The 25,321-nt window shown below is 42.6% G+C and overlaps 1 protein-coding gene across 5 annotated transcripts; it reads left to right on the top strand.

Moving 5' to 3' along the window:
- Positions 1-26: 26 nt before the first annotated feature.
- acacb (acetyl-CoA carboxylase beta) lies at positions 27-24,868 on the top strand. Of its 5 annotated transcripts, none has more exons than XM_086031586.1 (54): positions 27-131; positions 1,857-2,364; positions 5,209-5,341; positions 6,228-6,366; positions 6,447-6,556; positions 6,657-6,738; positions 6,806-6,904; positions 7,410-7,519; positions 7,613-7,723; positions 7,849-8,058; positions 8,154-8,324; positions 9,259-9,420; positions 9,499-9,662; positions 10,036-10,186; positions 10,266-10,369; positions 10,458-10,539; positions 10,619-10,764; positions 10,854-11,004; positions 11,093-11,227; positions 11,462-11,608; positions 11,718-11,906; positions 12,469-12,569; positions 12,679-12,767; positions 12,861-12,985; positions 13,055-13,168; positions 13,282-13,395; positions 13,478-13,567; positions 13,650-13,768; positions 14,152-14,175; positions 14,727-14,867; positions 14,955-15,054; positions 15,120-15,227; positions 15,323-15,379; positions 15,755-15,796; positions 15,904-16,119; positions 16,235-16,390; positions 16,546-16,749; positions 16,982-17,137; positions 17,211-17,333; positions 17,399-17,668; positions 17,796-17,893; positions 18,306-18,426; positions 18,512-18,622; positions 18,753-18,896; positions 18,979-19,099; positions 19,181-19,277; positions 19,377-19,473; positions 20,114-20,249; positions 20,337-20,514; positions 20,623-20,735; positions 20,879-21,033; positions 22,269-22,439; positions 22,578-22,714; positions 24,118-24,868. In XM_086031586.1, the coding sequence occupies exons 2-54, from the start codon at positions 1,877-1,879 to the stop codon at positions 24,242-24,244; spliced, it is 7,239 nt and encodes a 2,412-aa protein (XP_085887712.1). In that variant the 5' UTR covers positions 27-131; positions 1,857-1,876; the 3' UTR covers positions 24,245-24,868. The 5 variants fall into 5 exon arrangements, with proteins under 5 accessions (XP_085887712.1, XP_085887714.1, XP_085887713.1 ...); XM_086031587.1 differs by lacking the exon at positions 27-131 and adding an exon at positions 1,509-1,761; XM_086031588.1 differs by lacking the exon at positions 14,152-14,175.
- The last annotated feature ends 453 nt before the right edge of the window (positions 24,869-25,321 follow it).

Below are 25,321 nucleotides of genomic sequence, written 5' to 3'. Positions count from 1 at the left end.
AAAACGATCTTTGAGGGAGTTTCCGTTAGTGTGGGAGTGGGAGGATCTTAACCCCCCGACACATACACATGTTTATTATACGGGGGGGCGGGGGGCTGCTACACTGGGGAGTGATTGACACCAAACTGCAGGTAGGTTCACATGACACAAGGTCCAATTGAACAAAAGTGACTGAAATAATTATCTCAATGTCACATTTATTAATGGTGTCATTGCAGGTTGCCATGGAAGCATTTAGTTGTCTGTTAGCAAGCTTGCTAGCATCAATAACAACCAAATGTCATCTAGCTATCGCATTGGATGTACTGTATACGTCTTTAAAATATATGTCTGTACATATATCTACACATCATCTCAACAAGAAACGTGACAGGCAAATTCGTTTTTATGTCGGATCAAGCAACTGAACGCAACTTTTTTTATTTTGTTTACGTGGACTTCTCTTCTCGCCTGGTGACAAGATGAAAGCATTGTTATTACTATGTACAGCAAAGAAGCTTGCTGAATTATTAACTTACATAGTTATTGTACGGAGTATTTGACTGGTGTTAACGGAGTTTTTTTTTTTTTTTTGCTGAAGGACACTTTGAATGAAGTTCATTTGAATGAAGTCTTACAGACATTTGAGTCGGAAAGTGCTAGCCCAGCATCAATAAGTTTACGTCGACGCATAGATTTGTAGTTTTATTCAATATGCACATTCAGTTTGTGGCTGTGGTTAACTGTTCCTCCTCTATCGTCAGTCTTCAGACACCTCTGACCTTTGCTCCAGTTGTAGCCGAGTAGCTAGTACCTACTCTGGGATCTGATGTCAGCTGTTGCAGAGCGGCTATTTTGTTTACCATACAGTGGCTGGGAAAGGTTGCATGTACCCTTACTCAAGATCAGGATCAGGATAAAATGTACTCACCCAGAGAGAAAATTGCTTGCTCATTTTTATGCTTCTATTACAATCACGTGTGAGTGTGACCTAAGAAAACAGCATATCTTATTATTTGAATAGACCTTTGTTGGAGTTGTATCCCGGAATGGGTATTTGTTTATTGGGCTGTTTTTCTTCTACACTTTAGTCTCAAATATGCGGTACATTAATCACAGTTACTTACCCAGCATGCCTTTGTCCTGACACATATGACCTCTGACCGCCTTCGGCCGACCTCCTTCAGTTTAATGTGCCCACACTAGAATAGAATACTGCAGTCTCCAATCCTTCCCTACCCAACCCTGATGAAGCGGATTGACTTTAATCAAAAGGGCAAGGACAAACAGTTGCAGTTCATAGGCAAGCTACAATAGATTAGAATTGAAATCACAGTGTATAATGAAACATTTTTTTCTGTTATATCAACAAGACACACTCTGATAATCAAGCAGTTGTAATACTGTATACTCTTTGGATACTTCATTAGGTACCCTTGCACAATCTAATGAGAGATCCAAGACAGGAGCTGAATCCCCAAATTCTGCCTTTTCAGAGATAATGACTACAATGTGCCTTTTTTTTTTTTTAGATATTTCGCATTTGAGGCAAAATTGAGCACACTACTTAGCTACAACCAGTTGAGGTGCTGTTTTGATTCAATCTCAACTATTTTGTGATCTAAAGTCGAAAAGCATGATGTCAGATATGTGAAGATCAGCTACATACATGCAGACCTACGTGATGGCACAACTCCTCATGTCAGCATTATTCTATTAAATACAACACTGGAAACCAAAGGAAGCAGCAGTTAAGAAGCATCAGTTAGGAACATTAAAATGGTAATAGTTATGTTACTTGCTAATCAATGAAGTAAATTTAATCAAAGGCCCATTCTTAAGAAAAATTATCCTTAATTATTTCTTTTTTTCTACAGTGTCAGGAGGATGTCTGCGAATGCTCGTGTTTGCTTTGTTGGGATTAATCCTATGGATTTTTTTTCACCTGCGGAGGATTAATAGCAGAAAAGTGGAGATGCCCGAGAAAGGAGAGGAATCTCCGTCGGGCGACAGCCCCTCGGCACTTCAGGAGGATGTGCCTGCTGCTCACTCCTCTCATCCTGGCCAACAGCGTGTATCAAAACAGTTTGAGGAGAACAGCCTTGAAGCTCACAGCTCCTCTGCGGGACTTCACGTGAAAGAGCAGCAGCAGCCCCCCATCACACAAAAACCTTCTCAAACCAATGTGCCAATGCTCAAATCCGGGCCCAGTGCGAGGGAGCGTCTCAAGTTTATTCTGGGAGCATCGGAGGACAATTCCTCGGACGAGGAGCCGTTGGCAGCCAAGCCGCCGAGTGGTGCTTCGCAGCCATCAACCTACGCCGCCAAATCATCTCGTCATCAGACATCGCCTGAAGTGCCACAGCCCATCTCGTCAGGCATGAAGTAAGATTGTGCTATTTAAAGCGGAAGACAACGCAAACATTTTTTTTTTCAAGAATATGTTCTATGCAAGCCCACTAGTTGAAACTGGGCGTTCTTATAAATATTGCGTTTGTGGAATAAGTGTTAATCCACTCGTTTTTAGCCATCTCTGGGGGCGGCCGTTTTGTCTTCTGTCGACTGAAAATGACATCACAACTGCTCACAACGACCAATCACGGCTGACCCGTTTTCTGAATCTGAGCCGTGATTGGTCGTAGTGAGCAGTTGTGATGTCATTTTCAGTCGACAGAAGACAAAATGGCCGCCCCCCAGAGATGGCTAAAAATGAGTGCATTTTGCTGCTTAACTTAGATTCCACAAACGCAAAATGAATCAGAATGTTATGTTTCAACGAGTGGGCCTGCTGGGAACATATTCTTGAAAAAAATATGTCTGGGTTGACTTCCACTACAATATGGCGCCGTACGGTGTGATACATACATCATACACATGGATGACAGCCTGACAAATGCTCATGAAAACATCTCAGTCACAGCAATTAGTTCATTATTGTTCTTGTGGTCTCCTTTTGAAGTTGTACATGGTGCGTCTACTTGACCTGTCCTCAATAATTGGCTCTTTATCATCTGACTGCAACAAAATGGCCTGTACTATTGTTGCATGCTACACACCCCCTTTGCTCTATTAATGGAACCAGAGTGACTTTGACATTTGTGGTGTGACTCCAGGGCAAACCACCCACCCTCTAAATTCTGTCAGTGAGCTATTTTTACAATAGCACAATTTGTTTTGTTTTTGTTTTATTTCCGTATGGGTTACTTATCCCGGGATAGTTTCAGAACATTTCTGCAGTAGGTACAATAAAGATTAATTATGCGGCAGGTGTATGAAGCCCTCTTTTAGAAATCCATACATCCATTTTCCGAACTGCTTATCCAGTGATCAGCTCACCAGCAAGGTTCTGCAAAAGCCTGATAACGTGCCTGATGATTTGAATCAGGTGTGTTGCCGCAGGGATACATGTCAAAGAGGAAAGAGGCTGCCGTAAAAGCCTTCAATTTCAAATAAAAAGCAACCGCCTGGTGAAGTCATGGGGGCACAGACTTGATGCAGTTATTTGCAAGTAAGGCTTATGCCACCAAATAGTAAATGTTATTTACCGTAAATAACGACCGTCCCAATACTTTTGCTCTCTTGAAAAGTGGGTTGCTTCAAACAAGCGGTGCTCTGTCCCGAGATGTTTATCAAGCTGTAAATACCATGATAGAATGCTGGACTTCTGAACTTTTGTATCATAATCATCTTTTGCTCTGAAACCTGCATACGTTTTAAATGTGTAGCCTTTATAATAAAGTAGTAAAGTAGTTGAAGGAACACTTTGTCTGCTACTCTTGGGTCCGCTCCGTTTAAACTTGTAATGGACAGCTTGCGGTCTGTCTTATCTGCACTTGTGGGAGGGGAAAGCGAAAGAGGGAGCTTGACAGGAAGTGTAATTCTTTTGTCGTAGTTTTCATTTAACTTTCCAAATACACACGATTTTACCACTTGCTATGTAATGAGATGGGAGAGGGTTTTCAAAGTGCCACCTGGTTCCTGTATTTTCATAGGTCAGTCACTCTTAAGCCTTGTCGTTTGACACCATTGCTAGTGCGCATGTGTTTTGTTTCAAGTTCTCAAATTCTGTTTGCGAATGCAGCAGTTGAAAACAGATGCTGCTGCAGATTTGTTTGAACATGAAGGATTGCTCACCATGTAGCAATAGTTCTGTAAGATTTGATGTGTATGACAACTAAAGAAAAAAATCTTTCCAGAAGAGGGAAGTAGTAGTAGGAAGTTGGTTAACTTTGTGGTATGGTCTGGCATCATCATTGGCGTCCACAGCTCTCGTTAGGTGACTTTTATCAGTGAAATACACTTTCTTTCCATTTTATATTTATTTATTTATGTCACTCATGTCCTCCTGCGTGTGCATTCCTCAAGAGACAAAAAAAAGAAAAAAGAAAAGTGCTTGTAAACAAGTGCAATCAATCTCTTGTAGTTTGCTGAAGACGGTGCAGCTTTTCTAATTATGGCCCATTGGCTCATGTCAACTTCACTGATCAAACAATTTACTTCCAAACATGGGCAAGCCGTTTGAGTCACTAGTGGTCCTACTTCAGTGAGACTCTGGAATGAACAGTGCTGGAAATTGATTGTCTTTGGTGTGGTTTCTAATAGTTTGTCCCTCTCACATGACAAAATAAGATAACCAAAAATGTTGCCAACAGCTCTCAGTATGATGAAGTAAAAACACTGTTTTAAAGTCACTAAGATGCAGCTGTTTATATATAATATATATTATTAATTAGTCATATCTTACCGCTACTGGTTTACCATTGTATTTATCTGTCTGCCCTCTACATTTGGTTTGTGATGAATATTTTATACAATGTGAACCTTCCCACCTAAACATATTCGTGACAGACCAGCTATTGGACTATATCCTTTGTTTAATTTACGCTGCAAATCAATTCAGTCATTTTTGGAGACAATTTTAACATTGTGAATCACTTTGTGAGTGCTTTCTGTGGGAAGTGCTGTCAAAACACAATATACTTGCAACAGCAGAAAACAAGATAAGAACATACAGTACTGGAGATTGGCTGCTATATCGCAGAACTTGAACTTTGGCTTTTGATTTGCACCTCTTATTTTCTTCTTACTGCTGTTCAAGCTGTTTACTCGTGTGCTTGTACGGAACCCGAGGCTCTTTGCAACTACCTGTCTCTGACAAAATGGAAGGGCGCATGTGAGCCGAACAGTGTTTCTTGGCAGGACAAATAATTTTAAGGTTTCCTATTCCAGACCCAGCATGTCTGGTCCTCACTTGGTGAAAAAAGGACGCGAACACAGAAAGATGGATCTTCATAGAGATTTCACTGTGGCCTCACCTGCCGAGTTTGTCACCCGCTTTGGTGGAAATCGCGTCATTGAAAAAGTAAGAAAAAAAACCCCTCTTGTTCTTTCTAAACCACCTTTTATGTTTTAATTGACATGGGTTTGACAATGTGTTTCTAAACTTTGTAGAAGGGTGGCACATGGGTCAAGGAAGAATTCAATATATTTAGGTGAGAGTTAGGATAAAAGCGCCGCTGATACATAAATTTATGTTCACTAATTGAGTGACTATGGGATCAGTGGGACCGTGAACGCCCCAGAAATTTCTTTGAAAATACTTAAATCTGTTCTGTTCAGTCTGTTCATCATCCTCTACTGTGGTTCTGGATCAACTTTTATCTCCTCTTTGCGTTTAAAGACGGAGTCAAACCAAACATATTTTTTTTCAAGAATATGTTACCAGCAGGCCCACTAGTTGAAACACGGCATTCGGATTAATTTTGCGTTTGTGGAACATAAGTTAAGCAGCAAAATGCACTCCTTAGCCATCTCTGGGGGCGGCCATTTTGTCTTCCGTCGACTGAAAATGACATCACAACTGCTCACGACGACCAATCGCGGCTGAGCTATTTTCTGAATCTAAGCCGTGATTGGTTGTTGTGAGCATTTGTGATGTCAATTTCAGTCGACAGAAGACAAAATGGCCGCCCCCAGAGATGGCTAAAAACGAGTGGATTAACATTTATTCCACAAACGCAGTATTTATCAGAATGCATTGTTTCAACTAGTGGGCTTGCATAGAAAAATATTCTTGAAAAAAAATGTTTGCGTTGACTTCCACTTTTAGGCCCTCCCTACATTGTAGCATTAGCTTTTCTTAAATTTTTTTTTATGGATCACAAGTGATTAATTGTTGGCATTATTTTCTTTTCTGCTGTTCAAATCACTTGCTTGTTCCGTTGCCCATTCAGTTGCCTCGTTCGCAGGTGCTGATTGCCAACAACGGCATAGCTGCAGTGAAATGCATGCGCTCCATTCGACGCTGGTCCTACGAGATGTTTCGAAATGAGAGGACCATCCGCTTTGTGGTCATGGTCACCCCTGAAGACTTGAAAGCTAATGCAGGTACTACACGGCAGTTATTTTTGAGCACGTCATCAACATGCCGCTAAATGAACCGCCCCTGTGTTTGCTTCTTTTTTTAGAATACATCAAAATGGCAGACCACTATGTGCCAGTTCCCGGTGGGCCAAATAATAACAACTATGCCAATGTGGAGTTGATAGTGGACATTGCCAAAAGAATCCCAGTGCAGGTAAATATCACTGTCGCATCTCTTGTCTCGTCTGCTGCCAGATCGACCCTGTGATAAAACATTTTTGCCTGTGACAAAAGATTTGCATCTCTATCAACAGGCAGTGTGGGCCGGCTGGGGTCATGCCTCAGAAAATCCCAAACTACCCGAATTGTTGAACAAAGCCGACATTTCATTCTTAGGTAAACCAAAATTTGAAAAAGTATTTTTCGGGTTAGTGCTTGATTTCCAATTGTATGTTTATTCTAGGGCCATCCAGCAAGGCTATGTGGGCTCTTGGGGATAAGGTGGCGTCCTCGATTGTGGCCCAGAGTGCAGACATTCCCACGCTACCGTGGAGCGGATCAGGTTTGACCTCTTGTCCTTGCCGATTTGACACTACATTTGGTGTGTAAAGTATTCTTCTCCTCCCAAGGTCTTATCAGCCAGTGTTGTGACTGGTCTGTCTTTTGGAATAAGTGTCACAAAACACAAAAGTCAAAGGAAAAAAAAACCAATCCTTCGACGCTTGCTGAACTTCGCTTGAGACGTCATGCAAAATTTTGTGTCACTTTAGAGTCTTAAAAAATAAATAGATAAATAAAGAATTGTAGGACTTTTCACTTCCACTGAATATCCATTAATCCATTATCCAACAGCATCAATGTTTCACTTGCAGAATCTCTTGAGTCATCAAATTCTCATCATCGCTTCTTAAATTGACTCTCTTAAGACTGTTTAATGATCCATCATTACTCAGAGCCAAGATTTGAACCCAGGACCTCAAAACCGTGGGGCTGACATGCAACAAACTAGACCATCGCGCTTGTTTACTATGAAAATAGTTAAATCTGTTCTTCTTGTCCTCTTCCAGGCCTGAGAGTGGACTGGAAGGAGGCTGACCAAAGTCCCGGCAATGTAATCATCGTTCCTCCCGAGGTCTACTCACAAGGCTGCGTTGTGGATGTCGATGACGGTCTGGCGGTAGGCATGTTCAACAAAACTGTCTGACATTTTTCAAAATAAGTGGCATTCATTATGTAGTATCCCAAATGCACTCTACGTCTTTTGGGGCAGGAAGCTAAGCGAATTGGTTATCCACTTGTCATCAAAGCTTCGGAGGGTGGAGGCGGAAAAGGTATCCGGAAAGTAGAAAGCGTTGATGACTTTCCAAGCTCATTTAGACACGTATGTGAATTCTTTATTTATTCATTTATTTATTTATTTTTTTAACTTTGATGTAAATTCTGTGCAATCCAGCCCCGCATTTGCAATGCACTGGGCGTTATGACAAACGTGTATGTTGGACGCAGGTTCAGACAGAAGTACCCGGCTCGCCCATTTTCATCATGCAGCTGGCCCAGCATGCAAGGCACATTGAGGTTCAGATACTGGCTGATGAGTATGGAAACGCCATCTCTCTGTTTGGTCGAGATTGCTCCATTCAAAGAAGGCACCAGAAGATCATAGAGGAAGCCCCTGCAACCGTAGCTGCACCCTCCGCATTTGAGCAGATGGAACAGGTCAGTCACTTTATTTATTCATGTATGTTTTTTGTGTGTGTATTCATTCCAGCTTGGCCTGCATGATGACATTTTGTGTCCTCTCCCTGATCTAGTATGCTGTTAGATTAGCTAAAATGGTGGGCTATGTCAGTGCTGGAACAGTGGAGTATCTTTACTCTGAGGATGGAAGTTTCCATTTCTTGGAGCTAAACCCTCGTCTGCAGGTCGAACATCCCTGTACAGAGATGATTGCAGATGTAAACCTTCCAGCTGCTCAACTTCAGGTAAAATCATCACCGAACAGTCCAGATAATAATTAAAGCGCAAGTCAACCCAAACGTTTTTTTTTTCGAGAATATGTTCTATGCAGGCCCACTAGTTGAAACACGGAATTCTGATGAATATTGCATTTGTGGAATATGAGTTAAGTAGGAAAACCCACCTGTTTTTAGTCATCTCTGGGGCGGCCATTTTGTCATTTCTGTCGCCTGAAAATGACATCACAATTGCTCAGGGAACGACCAATCATGGCGCAACTTCAGAAAACAGCTGAGACGTGATTGGTCGTTGTGAGCGGTTGTGATGTCATTTTCAGCCGACAGAAGTGACAAAATGGCCGCCTCCAGAGATGACTAAAAACGGGTGGATTTTGCTGCTTAACTCTTATTACGAAAACGCAATATTAATCAGAATGCCGTGTTTCAAGCAGTGGGCCTGCATAGAACATATTCTTGAAAAAAAATGTTTGGGTTAACTTCTGCTTTAAAGAGGAAACAATATGGATAAACGTTTTTGGACAAGTGGCTGACAGGGAAGTGAAATGACATTACAATATGCATTTAGCTTACCCATCGCAATTGCAATTGCTTCCACTTTTTCTGGAACATTGGTAGTAGGAACTTATTTTTTCCCATTCATCCACATCGCATTGGCTCCCAACCTCAATTTTAGTTTGTCCCAAAGGTGTTTGGTGGACCTCAACCTTATTGCAGTGGGGCACAGTGATGCTAGGACAGATAATGACCGGCTCCAAATAGTTTACAAAAAGCTGGAACAAAGTCTGGAAACTGGAGAGCTAATATTTAGCGGACGTTAAGCACTCTAGAGCAAGTCATGTTTGATTGATTGAGGTGTGTCTCACTACTTTTGCCCTTCTCAGAATTAACAGACTTTGGCAACAAATGAACTCATTTTCACCCACTTTGTCATGTACAACAGATTGCCATGGGCATCCCCCTTTACAGAATTAAAGAGATTCGTTTACTGTACGGAGAAACCGCGTGGGGTGACAACATTATTAACTTTGAAACGCCAGAATGTCCGCCAAGTCCAAGAGGGCACGTCATAGCAGCCCGAATCACCAGTGAGAACCCTGATGAGGTAGAGCTTAGTCTCTCTTTGACGCTATTTATCTTCCATTCTTTTCCTCAAAGGTAATTCCTGTCATGTTGTTTACAGGGGTTCAAACCCAGCTCAGGCACTGTGCAGGAGCTGAACTTCCGCAGCAGTAAAAATGTTTGGGGTTACTTTAGTGTCGGAGCAACCGGGGGCCTGCACGAATTTGCCGACTCACAGTTCGGACACTGTTTCTCCTGGGGGGAGAACCGAGAAGAGGCCATTTCGTAAGTCTCTTTTTTTGTTTATGTTGACTCATCTTTAAATCAGTCTTGATGTTGTAGCCAACCTAATATACAAACAACAATGTGATTTGGCAAATATGTACCAAGTTGTGGCTTTTCCATTGCCAAAAGTCAACCTTACATTGGAGGGGCAACCGCTCTAGGTCAAGCCAGACACTCGACAGTCAGAGAATCATCACTTTTGTGTGATGATAGGGTTGGGATGGGAAGAAGGCAGAACTTGTCAAACAACACTTGTAATAAAGAGCGTGAGAAAAGAACAAAACGTACTTGATCTATATTGTTGTCATTTTTTTCTGCTGCTTTCTGACCAAATAATGGTCTGGTGTCAGTCTTTGGTTGTTATCTGCCTCAGGAACATGGTCGTGGCTATGAAGGAGCTGTCAATCAGAGGTGATTTTAGGACCACTGTTGAATACCTCATTAAGTTACTCGAAACGGAGAGCTTCCGAAGCAATGACATAGACACTAGCTGGCTGGATCACCTCATTGCAGAGAAAGTGCAGGTATGAGTTTTTTTGTAGCTGTCTCAACATGTTGGGTCTGGTGAATTTTGCCACAAGATGCCATGTGACTTTTCTGCAGGCGGAGAGACCGGACACCATGTTGGGGATCGTCTGTGGGGCTTTGCATGTTGCTGATGCGAGCTTCAGAAAAAGCATGTCTGACTTTCTTCACTCGCTAGAAAGGTCAGTTACAGAACTCTCCACATCTGGACGCTACTAATTGTAAAAATAAGACGAATACATGTGCGGCCCAACTCTTCGATGTCCACAGAGGCCAGGTGCTGCCTGCAGCCAGCCTCCTCAACTCTGTCAGTGTAGATCTCATATATGAAGGGGTCAAATTCTGCTTGAAGGTAACTTTCATTCATTCCCATTACATAATGAATACAGCATTTTCATTCTCAATCAAGTAGCTTCTGTTGTGGACGTCAGGTGGCTCGCCAGTCCCCAACAACATATGTCATCATAATGAATGGCTCCAACATTGAAATAGATGTCCACCGGCTCAGTGATGGTGGCCTTCTGCTCTCCTACGATGGCAGCAGCCATACCACCTATATGAAAGAGGAGCTGGACAGGTAAGCGTCATTTAACTTTAAAGAGTCAGTTTGAATTTATTTGAAAAAAAACCCCCACTAAATTCCTGTATGCTACTGTAATTCTGCAGCTACCGCATCACCGTTGGCAACAAGACATGTGTGTTTGATAAAGAAAAGGATCCCTCTGTGCTGAGATCACCTTCTGCTGGGAAACTACTGCAGTACATGGTTGCCGATGGAGCTCATATTTGCTCAGGAGAGATTTATGCAGAGATCGAGGTGAATTTGAGGAGATATGCATTTTTACTCATCTCAGTCAAACTACGACTGTATTTTATGTTACCTCTTGTTTGTGGTGTTAACTCAGGTGATGAAGATGGTGATGACTCTGACTGTACAGCAGGCCGGACATGTGCATTTTGTCAAGAGGCCCGGGGCGGTTTTGGAGTCCGGCTGTGTGATGGCACATATGAACTTGGATGACCCTAGCAGTATACACCGCGTAGGTGAACTCAAATAACTTTTCCCTGCAGAAGTGTAAATGTCCAGGCACTGTCCTATTAAAATGGGGGGGGGGGAAAACAACAACAAAAAAAACAACAATATTACAACCATTTAATGTTGTATGGGCAAATCATGTGAAAACTCTTTTGGGAAAACAAGCCATTTCTCCTTTGTTAAGTGCTCTGCATTCTTGTGAAAGTAAGTCTAACCGTGCCATTCCGTCATAATGTAGGTGGAGCTCAATACAGCCACTCTACCACCACAGCACCCATTGCCCATAGTTGGGGAAAAGCTCCACCAGGTGTTCCACAGCGTCCTTGAAAACCTTGTCAAAGTAATGGATGGCTATTGCCTCGAAGAGCCTTACTTTAGCGCCAAGGTAAATCTCTGCAAGATTACCCGCCGCAGAATTTTAATCAACATCAATCCATCAAACTGACATTAAAAACATGTTGTTGTGTTTTTTTCTTTCCATTCCGTTGCTGCAGTTGAAACAGTGGGTAGCAACCCTCATGAAGACTCTACGAGACCCCTCTCTGCCACTGCTGGAACTGCAGGAGATCATGACTAGCGTGGCGGGCCGGATCCCGCCCGGTGTTGAGAAAGATATCCGGAAAGTCATGGCCCAATATGCCAGCAACATCACATCTGTCTTGTGCCAGTTTCCAAGCCAAAGGGTGCGTGCGAAACCTAAGCTATTTTATAAAAAGCAACGCTCAGCATTAATGGGTACAGTCCCACATTTTTTAAAAAACTAGTATTTGTTTTCATTTTTATTGAAGAGACTGTAAATAAAGTAAAGTTAAAGTTTGAGTAAATCAATGTTAATAACGTTTGGCTCTTACTCAGATAAGTCATCTGGGATAAGATGCAGCTCACTTGAGAATAAGCTCTGTTGAAAATGGATGGCTCGACTATTACTAATATAACATCTTTCTTTATCCTGAAATTATTATTCTTTTCCCCATAAACCAAGGTAAATTAGTAAAATGGCCATCTTTTATTTCATTAGGAATTATCTTTACATTATTTTTTAAGTATTACAAATGCCTGGTACTGTATATCGCACATGAACCTCTATTACCACCAGAAAATTAGACATAACAGTGGCTATTAAAGCCGAGCAAAAAGGACATACGAGAAATGTATTGGATTGTATTTATTAATGCCAAGCTCTGTCCATTTATAAACGGATTAATTAACCAAACGGCGTTTAACAACATTTTATTTTCAATCCAGATTGCAAATATTCTCGACAGCCATGCGGCCACTCTGCAGAGAAAGGCTGATCGAGAAGTGTTCTTTATCAACACTCAGAGTATTGTTCAGCTGGTACAGAGGTTAGTTTGTTGAGATTCCTTTTTGTCAGTGAAAAAATCTTTCAGTAATTGGGATTGCACGGATTCATTTCTTTTTCTTTTCTTTTTTTTTTTAAATGACGTTTCTCAGGTATCGCAGTGGAATACGTGGTTACATGAAGTCCGTGGTTCTGGATGTGCTGAAGCGATACCTTCAAGTAGAGATGCAGTTCCAACAAGGTGACAGTAATACTTTATCAAAATGATCTGCTTTAAAAAATGCTTTCAGTGCAACTAGATTGCGGATGGGATTTTCTGTTTTTCCACAAGCAGCTCATTACGACAAGTGCGTAATCAACTTGAGAGAGCAGCACAAGCCTGACATGAGTCCCGTGCTGGAATACATCTTTTCTCATGCCCAGGTCTTCAAGAAGAACATCCTGGTCACGATGCTCATCGTAAGGCCTTCGTCATCCTCGTCACAAGTGAATTTCTACGGCACTCAGAATATACTTGACTTTGTTTAGGATCAACTGTGTGGAAGGGATCCAACTCTGGCAGATGAGCTGATGGCGATTCTCAATGAACTCACCCAGCTCAGTAAGATGGAGAATTCAAAGGTCGCCTTAAGAGCCAGACAGGTACGACTTTGAGCAAAGTACTTCAATCCTGTATTGTTTGTACCTTAAGCGCATCACGAGGGTGATTAATTTACTGACCTACGCAACTCATTCTGTGTAATACTTTGGCATAGGTGCTGATTGCCTCTCATTTACCATCGTATGAACTGAGGCACAACCAAGTGGAATCCATCTTCCTCTCCGCCATTGACATGTATGGCCATCAGTTTTGCCCTGAAAACCTAAAGGTAAGTGTTATGATGATTACACGTCAGGAGCGCTTTTTCCAGCGTTGACGTCAAATCATTTGTGTTCCTCCATTTCCACCAGAAACTCATCCTCTCGGAGACTTCCATTTTTGATGTGTTGCCCAATTTCTTCTACCACTCCAATCAAGTTGTCTGCATGGCTGCGCTGGAGGTACGCGAGGCCGACTCGGATCGCTTGTATTTTATTTTGCAATTCGCTCAGAATGACATGAGGCGTTTTCCTTTTTTTCCAGGTGTACGTGCGTCGAGCTTACATCGCTTACGAGCTCAACAGCATCCAGCATCACCAGCTGCGGGATGGAACTTGTGCTGTAGACTTCCAGTTTATGCTGCCATCTTCACATCCCAACAGGTAACAGTTTGGCCTTTGCTAAGATAGAATCAACTCCTCTGCTGATGATTGATGACCTGTTGCCCGATTGACTACCCCAAACCAGGCCAGATCCCACAAATGCTATTCTGTCATGAATGAATGGGGCGGATAGGATGGGTGGGGGGAGGGGGGGGCCGCCCTCTGAGGCAACTGTGGAAAAAGTACTAAGGCAACACCCAGTTAACTTTCAGTGACATCAATGTAGATAATTTTCTGTCTAATGTTTTTATGCCTAACCTTCTCTTCATAGAAGAGTTTAACCCACTGAACTGGAATATGCAGTATAAATCGTAATGCCTAAAGGTGGGGGAGGATGTTGATCCTCCGCTGCTAATATTCACCTGTCAATCATCTTATTTCAGAGGGAGCAGCCCTACTCTGAACAGGTAGAGTAAAGCTCCTCCCGGCCAGCTACACCCGATGGCGTGTATGTCTCACATCTTAGCATGCCAGTTGCATTGTATCGCCTTTTCCCCGTTCATGTCAATCCAGAAACATTTGCCCTCAAGGACTTCTCCTCTGCAACAAGTCCTTCCTAATTCATCCTTTTTAGCCAAGCTTCTCCGTATGCAACGCTTCTCTCAATTTGTGACAGAGCTTTTTGAGAGGTTCAGCCGTCATATTCTTTGTTTGCTCAAGTTCCTCTTAAAAATCTCTTGCCTAAGATGTTATTTTCCTCCTACAGTTTTGATCTTGATAACAAATCATGCTGCTTTTAATCCACGGAATTTGTAATGTTAAAATAGTTGTCATTCTCTTTGCACATGAGGGCGATCATTCTTGTTTATTTTGGATATGCAAAATTGCAGCTGTAATTGCCTCAAATACTTGGTAGTCATGGCTGTTAACATTTTTTTGTTTTTGACATAGCACACATCTCTGTAGTGATCATTCTGCGGTGCTATGTGCTAGTCACTGACTGCCTTTATTTTTTCAGGGTTCCTGTCCCACTCAACGCTTCAGGCCAGTTAAAAATGCGGCGGCAGAGCAGTGACCTCTTCCTGGAGGGAGCTCTGTCCCCACCCTGCCAACGCATGGGCGCTATGGTAGCCTTCCAGTGTTTTGATGATTTCAAAAGGTCGACCTGTGTTTATTTTTTCCACTCGATCTCATTCCACATTCATGAGGGATTAACGCCGTTGACTTGATATCGTTTCTCCCGTAGGAATTTTGACGAAGTTCTCTGCAGCTTTGCAGAGCCTCTGTTGGAGAACCAGCCGTTTTTAGAATCATGCTCCAGTTTTTATGAAGATGAGAACTTTAAGGTGAGTGCTCTACACTGTCATTTTGATTTTTTTTTTTTCCCGATACATCTTCTTCTTGCCCACAGAACACCAGGGAGAATCCAATCCACATCATTAATGTGTCAATTAAAAGAGCTGACACTGAGGATGATGATGCCTTAGTTATTGCCTTCACGTCATTCGCCCAATCAAAGGTCAGCTCATGTGGTGGCTCATGAAGTGTCATTTTAAGTAAGTACGGAATTATTCAAATTTCCTGTTGTTTTTTTTTTTTTTTTTTGTCCCTCAGAGATCATCCCTCTTTGAATATGGCATCAGAAGAATCACGTTTTTGGTTGCACAGAAGGTAATTTTGTCCAGTTGATGCGGCCCCTTTCACCGACAAGCCGTCATAATGAATAACTAGATTTGATTACATTTCATTTCATTGAGCATTTGTCTCAAATGATAAGATGCTTTTCAAGGAGGCTCATTTGTCTAGCCTATGGAGGTTGGTCAAAGGTTCTGGGTTTGAATCTTGCCTTTGATCTTTCTGTGCGGGGTACCAGGTACTCCGGTTTCCGCTCATATTTCTAAAACTTGCATGTCGGGCTACCTGGAGACTCGTAATTAGTGTGGATGTGAGTGTGAATGCTTGCTTCTCTATACTATTTGCGCTATGACTGACTGGCAACCCGTTCATGTCCTGTCTTTTCTTTTTTTTTTAATTTCTTTTCAACAGAGGGAGTTCCCCAAGTTCTTCACTTTCAGAGCACGAGATGGGGTATTTGAGTTTTTTTCCTGTTGACACTAAGTGCATTTTAATACCTATCATCATCAATTGTGCAGCTGTCCGAAGAGGCGGTTAAGCCCTCATCTGTTACCGTACAGTTCCAGGAAGATCGGATCTACCGCAATCTGGAGCCAGCTTTGGCGTTTCAGCTCGAGCTGAACCGCATGAGGAACTTTGACCTGACTGCCGTTCCCTGCGCCAACCACAAAATGCACCTCTACTTGGGAGCTGCTCGTGTTCAGGAGGGCGCCGAAGTTACAGATTACAGATTCTTCATCCGAGCCATTATCCGTCACTCTGATCTGATTACAAAGGCGAGACACTATTGACACATAAAGCCCGAGCAAGTTCTAGATGTTCTTTTCCAAATGGGTTTTCGTGGACTACCATCCAATGTGGTGTTTGGATTGTGTTTGATGTGCAAATCAGGAAGCGTCTTTTGAGTACCTTCAGAACGAGGGAGAACGTCTTCTGCTGGAGGCCATGGACGAGTTGGAAGTGGCCTTCAGTAACACAACCGTTCGTACGGACTGCAACCACATCTTCCTCAACTTTGTCCCCACTGTCATTATGGACCCATCGAAAGTGAGTGTGCCGCACGTCTCCGCCGCTGGAATACATGTCACATTACATTATTGCGTGATGTTCGGAGAACTACGATCTTATTTGTTCATTTGATTTGACATTTAGGTACTGTTGCGGGCGTTCCCGTTGAAACCTTATTTGCTTTCCTTTGTCAGATTGAGGAGTCCGTCCGCTCCATGGTGATGCGCTACGGTAGCCGACTTTGGAAGCTGCGTGTCCTGCAAGCCGAGCTGAAAATCAACATTCGCCTGACTCCCACTGGGCTCGCCATCCCTATTCGTCTTTTTTTGACAAACGAGTCTGGCTATTACTTGGACATCAGCCTGTATAAGGAGGTTACTGACCCAGGTTCTGGACAGGTGAAAACATTTGACTTGAGTAGCTTTGTGAAATGCTATTTCTTTCTTTTTACCACTCCACGCTGCTATAGACGTTGATTGACTTTTATCGGCGAATGTATATACTAGCTGGGATGGGCTCCAAGCACGCCCGCGACTCTCGTGGGGATAAGCGGTTTGGATAATGGATGGATGGCGGGTTGAGAAATCTTCATTCACTTCATTTATTTCCTGTCTTTTCTTTCCCCTCTAGATTATGTTCCAGTGTTACGGAGACAAACAGGGACCTCTGCAAGGCATGTTGATCAACACTCCCTATGTTACCAAAGACTTGCTGCAGGCCAAGCGTTTCCAGGCTCAAACTCTGGGCACGACATACGTCTATGACTTCCCCGAGATGTTCAAGCAGGTCCTGTGACAACACCCGATTGCTCGACTTTAATGCTGTCTTCGCCCTCTCTCACATTGCGATCATTGTTTAGGCTCTATTTAAGCAGTGGGGCCCGGGGGACAAATATCCCAAAGATATGCTGATGTGCACTGAGCTGGTTCTGGACCCACAAGGCCGTCTGGTGCAACTCAACCGCCTGCCCGGAGACAATGACGTAAGGAGCGCATCGGGGGCGGAATGCATTGACATTAGTGCGACGTAATCACCTCTCCTCATCAGGTGGGAATAGTTGCTTTCAAGATGAAGATGAAGACGCCGGAATATCCGGAAGGTCGAGACATCGTCGTTATCTGTAACGACATCACCCATATGATTGGGTCATTTGGACCTCAGGAGGATGAGCTGTTCCTCAGGGCCTCCGAGTTGGCGAGAGCTGAGGGAATCCCTCGCATTTACATTGCTGCCAACAGCGGAGCACGCATTGGCCTTGCTGAGGAGATCAGGCACATGTTCCAGGTGGCCTGGATTGACCCCTCTGACCCCTACAAGGTGATGATGGTCTGCTGGCAGTCACTTGTGCTCTGTTGAGAAACTGGCCCACCCCCCCAAAAAAAAAAAACATCCTTTATTTGTCGCCCGGAGTCAATTTGTGTGTGACGTGTGTTTCTCTCTTTAGGGTTTTAAGTATCTTTACCTGACACCACATGACTACACACGCATCAGTGCCACCAATTCTGTGCACTGCCACCATGTGGAAGAAGGAGGGGAGTCAAGGTCTGAGAAACAAACTTAAAGCGGAAGTCAAGCCAAGCATATTTTTTTCAAAAATATGTTCCCAGCAGGCCCACTAGTTGAAACGCGGCATTCTGATTCATTTTGCGTTTGCGGAATATAAATTAAGCCGCAAAATCCACTCGTTTTTATCACGGCTGACCTGTTTTCTGAATCTGAGCCGCGATTGGTCGTTGTGAGCGGCTGTGATGTCATTTTCAGTCGACAGAAGACAAAATGGCCGCCCCCAGAGACACTTATTCCACAAACGCAATATTCATCAGAATGCCCTATTTCAACTAGTGGGCTTGCATAAAACATATTCTTGGAAAAAAAAAAAATATGTGTAACTTTTAGTGCACCTTTCTACTTGTATCTTTGCTCATGCTCATTGTTACAATTATTGTTTGCCCAGGTACATAATCACTGACATCATTGGGAAGGATGAAGGTCTCGGGGTAGAGAACCTGCGAGGTTCAGGCACCATTGCTGGGGAATCGTCTCAGGCCTATGAAGAAATCATCACAATCAGTATGGTAAGGTTGCAAGGCAGGCGTGGAACTGGAATGAGCCAATAGCATTTTCTGGCACCCACATTTGATACATTTTGTGCTTTTCCAGGTGACCTGCCGTGCTATCGGAATAGGGGCATATCTGGTACGCTTGGGCCAGAGGGTGATTCAGGTGGAGAACTCGCACATTATCCTGACTGGAGCAAGTGCGCTGAATAAGGTTTGTTGAGGATGTTTTTTTTTTTTTTTTTCCCCCCATGTATTTTTGGAGCTACATATTATTCCTCATAAAAGAAGTGCCTTTTTTATTGAGCACTATGAGAGGTTTAAGTAAGCCCTGGTGTTTTCAGGTTCTGGGCAGAGAGGTCTACACTTCCAACAACCAGCTGGGCGGCATCCAGATCATGCACAACAATGGAGTGACACACACTACCGTGCCGGATGATTTTGAAGGAGTTGTCACCATTCTCCAGTGGCTCTCCTACATGCCGAAGGTTCTGCCGGGTGTTATAAATGCTTCTCTTTCCATGGTAACCGTTTGTGTCACTAATGAGAAATTGTCTCTGCTTCTGACAGAACAACAACTCTGCTGTGCCTGTTGTACCAACCACGGATCCGGTTGAAAGAGAGATTGACTTCACTCCCACAAAAGCACCATACGACCCCCGCTGGATGCTGGTTGGGAGACCCCACCCCAGTGAGCATCAGAATTGGAAAGTCTAACGACCCCTGCTAATTGGTTAATGAGCATGTTTTTTTTTTCTCAAACTTTTCATAGCGGGGAGAGGCGCCTGGCAGAGTGGCTTCTTCGACCATGGCTCTTTCATGGAAATCATGGGCTCTTGGGCTCAGACTGTCGTAGTGGGCAGAGCACGGTAAAGCTCTTCTATTAATGTAGGCGTTAGTGTAAAGTATTGTGGAATATATATATATATATATAAAGTGATTGTCAATTGCCGGCTGAAATTATGTAGGTTAGGAGGGATTCCCCTTGGTGTCATTGCTGTGGAAACACGGACCGTTGAGTTAACTGTACCAGCTGATCCGGCCAATTTGGATTCAGAATCAAAAGTGAGTATCCATGTGGCCATCTATGAACACGTCCCCTCAACCATTCACAACATTAAGCAGAGCTGTACCATAAATGAGATTTAGTCAATAATGCCCTGTTTTGATTGTAAGAGGCTTAGTGTGGTTGTATTTTATTTTATTTTTTTCCATTTGTCATCATTTTTATTAGAGGTGCAACAATTAATTGGCAAGCAATCAATTATCAAATTAAGAGATATTTATTTTTGAGAGTCAATCATTTAGAGACCTTTTTAATGTAAATTTGTCAAAATGGTTGGCATTTAAGCCTCTCAGCAGTAAATATTCTCAGATTTCTGTAGTCCTCCATGAAAGACTAAGATTATCTTTGTGTTGAATCAAACTAAAATATCTGCAAATTGCTTTTACTTTGGAAAACGATGATCGACATTTTTGTGGATTTTCTGACATGTTACGAACCAAACTAGTAACTGAATCATGATTAATTCATGTTTGTGCGTTCTCTGCACTATCAATTTGAAATAATGTCCTGTTTTTGAATAACGGGATGGAAATTATTAGTATTTTTTTTTTTTTTTTCAAATAATCTGATTCCTTGAATAATCGACTGAATCGATTATTAAAATAATCCTTAGTCGCAGCCCTAATTATTGCATTTCAGGTTCTGCAACAGGCTGGACAAGTGTGGTTTCCAGACTCTGCTTTCAAAACAGCTCAGGCGATTTGCGACTTCAACCGTGAGCGTCTGCCTCTCATGGTGTTTGCCAACTGGCGGGGCTTCTCCGGTGGAATGAAAGGTGCGGGCTGTACACTGCAGAGGATGTGCAAAACGTGGCGGAAAATATCCATGATTCAGTAGTGTTTCCATTCCTTTTTTTCCCCAGATATGTATGATCAGATATTAAAGTTTGGGGCTTACATCGTGGATGCCCTTCACGGTTTCCGTCAGCCTGTGCTGGTGTACATTCCACCGCATGCCGAATTGAGAGGAGGGTCCTGGGTTGTCATTGACCCCACCATTAACCCTTTGTGTATGGAGCTATACGCTGACAGAGAGAGCAGGTACATGACTCAATTTGTCCGGTGTGAAGATGCGTGAAACAGATTGGTAATACCGAATGTGTGCTTGTCGGCAGCCCGTCTCTCATTAAAGTCCTTGTCTCTGTCCAGAGGTGGCGTGCTGGAAGCTGAGGGCACAGTGGAGATCAAATTCAGGAAAAAGGACCTGCTGAAAACCATGAGAAGACTGGACTCGGTCTATGCTGGTCTGGTTGAGAAGCTTGGTAAGTGATTTTTTTTTTTTTTTTTTCCCTCAAAGTGATACAACTCGAGAGCATACATACGACCCCCTGTGTCACCTCCCCCACACACACACTCACCTTTTTGACTAATTGCTGATATTCATGTTCCCACGCATACTTTGAAGCTTCTCTAGATCTGCCCGAGAAGCAGTGTAGAGACCTGGAAGCCAAGCTCAAAGCAAGAGAAGAATTCCTACTGCCCATCTACCACCAGGTGGCAGTGCAGTTTGTGGATCTTCATGACACACCTGGCAGGATGCAGGAGAAAGGCGTCATCACTGTGAGTACATTTTCCCAAAACTTTAGTTACACCTGCAGAGTAATGTAGTGGTTCTAACCTATTGTGGACCCTTAGAAAATTGTTAATATGTTCTTGCAAGCCCTCCAAAAGTCTCTCATTTGAAGATTATTTGAGGAGGGCAATTAACACTCAATTTGAGCAATACGTCTATTTGTAACAAATGAAAAGCGCACGCGGTCTTAATTTCTTCTTTTTTTCACAATAAAGGGTTCAGAATCTGCAACTGAAATAGGAAAAGGTTGACTTGAGCAAAATATGGATCGCAAACACTTTGGCCACCGCTGGTTGAACTCATTAAGGACGGGAGCGCGTAACCGCGTTTCTACCACTAGAGCCCGGAGCGCTGTTGCGTCTTTCCAACTTTAAAGCCGGGAGAGCGTACATGTCATTTTGTATTTATTCATTTAATTCTCGGTCTCTTAACCAACGAAATGCATCAGAATATACACGCGACGACGGTATCGTAAGCCCGCGGAGGATGTTACGAGCCATAATGGCCGACGCCGCGACCGCAGGAGCTCTTAAGTGAGTAACGTCAGTGATATAGACGACGCGATTGTGGACTTTGAACCAGTCGAACCTGATTTATGGTTAAGATATATGTTTGTAGACAATGACAAGATCGACGTCTTTGTAACAGAAAAGAGGATTGTAATTACCACTCGATTTTTATTTTTAAATTAAAAGAAGTGCTTCTCTTAACACTGATACTTTATTTTTACCTCTTCGATTGAAACAGTAAAGATGAACAAACTCGGCCGGGTCTGCGTGAAAGCCACATGTCTAAGCTTTCAAATTCTTTTGGAATGATGTTTCTGCCTGCTACAGGGGCTGAGATATTAATTATTTTGTAGGTGTTGAATTTCTGGGAAAACTTCAGGTTTTCAATGGTAATTCCAAAGACGACCGCCGGTTTTTGGGGAGCAGTTGAGCCAGGCGCTTTTCGGCCTTAAGGGTTGATGAGATCCAATGCAGGAAAAAAAAATGCTACTCCCACGGAGTAAAAAGTTAACCAAAAAATGAAAGCACCTCAGCATGAGGAAGAGAGGTTCTACAGCCACAGTAGTATTGTCTCCCAGAGAATAAAAAAAAAAAACCCTGACAGACTCTGATCCAGCTTTTGTGCGAGATCGCAATAGATCGAGTAATCTGTGCCCGATGACGTGGGCGGATGCTTATGCAGATGAATTTTATGTGTTCACTCTGCCTTTCAGGATATTTTGGATTGGAAGAATGCACGGCCTTTCTTCTACTGGCGTTTGCGGCGTCTCCTGTTGGAGCAGGTGGTGAAGTACGAGATCCTCCAGGCCAACCAAGACCTCAGTGACGGACACATGCAGTCCATGCTGCGCCGCTGGTTTGTTGAAACAGAAGGAACAGTCAAGGTTGGTGACTGCAGCATGTGTATTTCATGCCACTTTCCCACCTCTATTTTTTTTTATTTTTTTTTTATAAATGTTACCCATTCTTGTCATGTCTAGTCAATATCCTCAACCAGTTTGTCCTTCTGACTTCACCTCCAGGCATACTTGTGGGATAATAACCAAGCAGTAGTCGAGTGGCTCGAAAGGCACTGGTCCAAAGAGGATGGCACTCGATCGGCCATCCGAGAGAATATCAAGTACCTAAAAAGGGAAAATGCCTTGAAACATATCCGCAGGTATGCACAGGCACACCACAGGAATTTGCACAGATTAGCATTTCGGTATAATATTCGGGGTGTTCAATACCACATAAATGCAACGCAACATTTTTCCTTAAATTTGCATGAAATTGTATTTCATCCCTACTGACCGCCAAAGTTGGTGCTTTAAGCGCTGAATGTTCCATTTTGAGTATGCATATTAAAATTGTCACCTGTGACCGCTGGATGACCCGGGCTGGGTATAAAATCCGGTTTCGTTTCCGATGGAATCTTCTCGCATGAGCACAAGGGTTCCGAGTGACAGGACGTTCTGGCGGTCTTTTCGGGATTCATAGAACCATAGTTACATTTGCAACTTTTTTTTCGGCAAGTTTGTCATCTTGTTTTGTAACGTGTTCATTTCTCAGCCAATTTTCATGAAGTTTACTTTTTTTGTCAATGGCAAAACATGCTGTCATTAAAGGACACGCATCTTTGATTTTTTTTTTTGTGGATTTATTGTGACATCCACGAAAGCAACACTTTGCCCAAGTGAGCTGAAACGTCACAGGCACAGGCGTGTCATGCAGCATCTACCAATTTTATATCTATGGTAATTACAGTAAAGCCTCTCAATTCCCAGAATGCATTGTGTGGCGCGATACATTTAATTCATGAAGTTATAAGTACGTTAATAATTGGTCAAATATATGTTTGTTTTACTACTAGTCGATTGTGTCATATTTAACTGTTACATTTATATGTTGCACTTATTTATCTATTTTTTTTAAACAAACTGTGACTTTAGGTTGTGTGTAAAATAGTGATATCCTGGTCCCTAGTAAGTATTAATGTAAACCTTATCAACATGCAAACTTACAGAAATAGCATTGTAATGGGCATATGGGAGGATTGACACGGATCCAGTTGACTTGGCCATGCATGCCATATCGTTTTGAAACGGCCACAAGAGAGCGCCTTTGTGTCGGTGACTGGTATCGGCTACCGTCGCGAAACACCCGATACTTTGAAATAAGGCCAGTAGCGGCCCGATACCGATACCTGGTATCGATACTTCCCCACCCCTATATAATCTATATCACGAAGAACCCATTTTAACTTTGAAATCAAGTGGTCAAAAGTCAAACCAGTGAATATTCCTTTTTTTTTTTTTTTTTCATCCCTGTTCCAACTGCATTATGTTCAGACAGCAGGGATTTTATTTATTCATGTGGTCATCTATGTAACTGTGTGTGTGTGTATTTGCAAAGCTGCTATAACCCTTCAAAAGTTGGGTGTGTGACATTGTCCAAGGGAGAAATCATTTGTGCAACTTCCGATTGTATTATTGTCCGAAACGGTTCCAACAAAAACGACTTTGAATGTCTTCATTAGATGTAACATTTGCTGACTGGTTTCCTTTGCTCTTTGTGTCACAGTCTGGTTGAGTCCAACCCTGACGTCGCCATGGACTGCATCATCCACATGAGCCAGAACATTACCGCATCACAGAAGGCCAAGCTCTCTCATCTGCTTGCTACCATGGACAACAGCAACACCGGCTGAACTTTTTAAGGCTTGTATTACTATAAAAGATGAACTAAGTACTCTTCCAGACACACTCGCACTTTTAAGAGTGTAGTGTAAAGAACTGGATTTATGAACCAGTTCATATAAAATAGCGGTGAAGCCCTCTTCTCTAAGATAATACCACAATGCAACGAGTCTACCATCGCACGTTCACTAGGGTTTAATGGTCACGCAAGGACATTGCAGTCGGATCTTGAAAGAACATTTCAGTCCGGGATGCCACGTTTGGTTGACAAGCTGTCACTGTAATGCACGTTGCCAGTGTTACTTTTGCATTATCAGCATACACAGAGCTTTGTATTTACATTTAAGGTAGGAGCTGGTTGAACAAAGGAGTCACTTATTTGAGGATGATTGTGTAAACGCGAATTTTGCAGTGCTAACATTTAGCACGATGCGATATTGGTATTGCGGTGTGCGTCGTACAAGTGTCCTGATCATTTTCATTGATTTGTAATTATACACATCATTGTGCAAACATGACTTTGAATTGTTTTTGTCTCCAGCTGCAAGTCCCATCATTTCATATAAATGTATATAAGCTCGCTCTGTACTTTTGTCATCTTGTCAACAACTGTATTAATAAATACTACCGATTTATTTTTGGCAAAAAAAAAGTCTTTTTTTTTTTTTTTTTTTTTTTAATGGAGCATAGTACACATCTAATATTCCATCCGACGTGTTCATCACATATGCAAGGTGTCAAATCAGAACTATAAAGTGATAGCGCGTGTCAGCATTTTGGAATGAAGTTGGGTAAATGCAGTGAAAAGAAAGCTTTTCTGTGGCAATAGCCAGTTGAACATTCAAATATATACAGCAAAAGGTTGACGAACAGTCAATTTCCCCAGCTGCCTTTTTTTGTATAAATATAAATAAAACAACACAGCAATAATGTCTATCACAATACAGCAGACAAGAGACGGAACTACAGTAGAGAAAGGCTTTCAAACACACAAACCATGACGTTTCCTCCACAAGGTTTTGTTTGTACTTACAGGCATCTTGGAGGCTTTGCTTAGCAAAACTCGATATTGTGAAGTCTTAAAATGC

The sequence above is a fragment of the Filicampus tigris genome, chromosome 5 (assembly GCF_054856515.1).
Source record: "Filicampus tigris isolate MCC_2025a chromosome 5, RoL_Ftig_1.0, whole genome shotgun sequence".
NCBI lineage: Eukaryota > Metazoa > Chordata > Actinopteri > Syngnathiformes > Syngnathidae > Filicampus > Filicampus tigris.
Note: the sequence above shows the minus strand (reverse complement) of the source record. Positions and strands in the feature narration are given on the sequence as shown.

Bases quoted from the DNA above. Each gene is read 5' to 3' on its own strand.
- acacb (XM_086031586.1), top strand. From the start codon at position 1,877: ATGCTCGTGTTTGCTTTGTTGGGATTAATCCTATGGATTTTTTTTCAC. The intron at 11,609-11,717 runs GTAAATCTCTGC...CCGTTGCTGCAG, and splicing joins AGCCTTACTTTAGCGCCAAG to TTGAAACAGTGGGTAGCAAC. The intron at 19,474-20,113 runs GTGAGTATCCAT...ATTGCATTTCAG, and splicing joins ATTTGGATTCAGAATCAAAA to GTTCTGCAACAGGCTGGACA.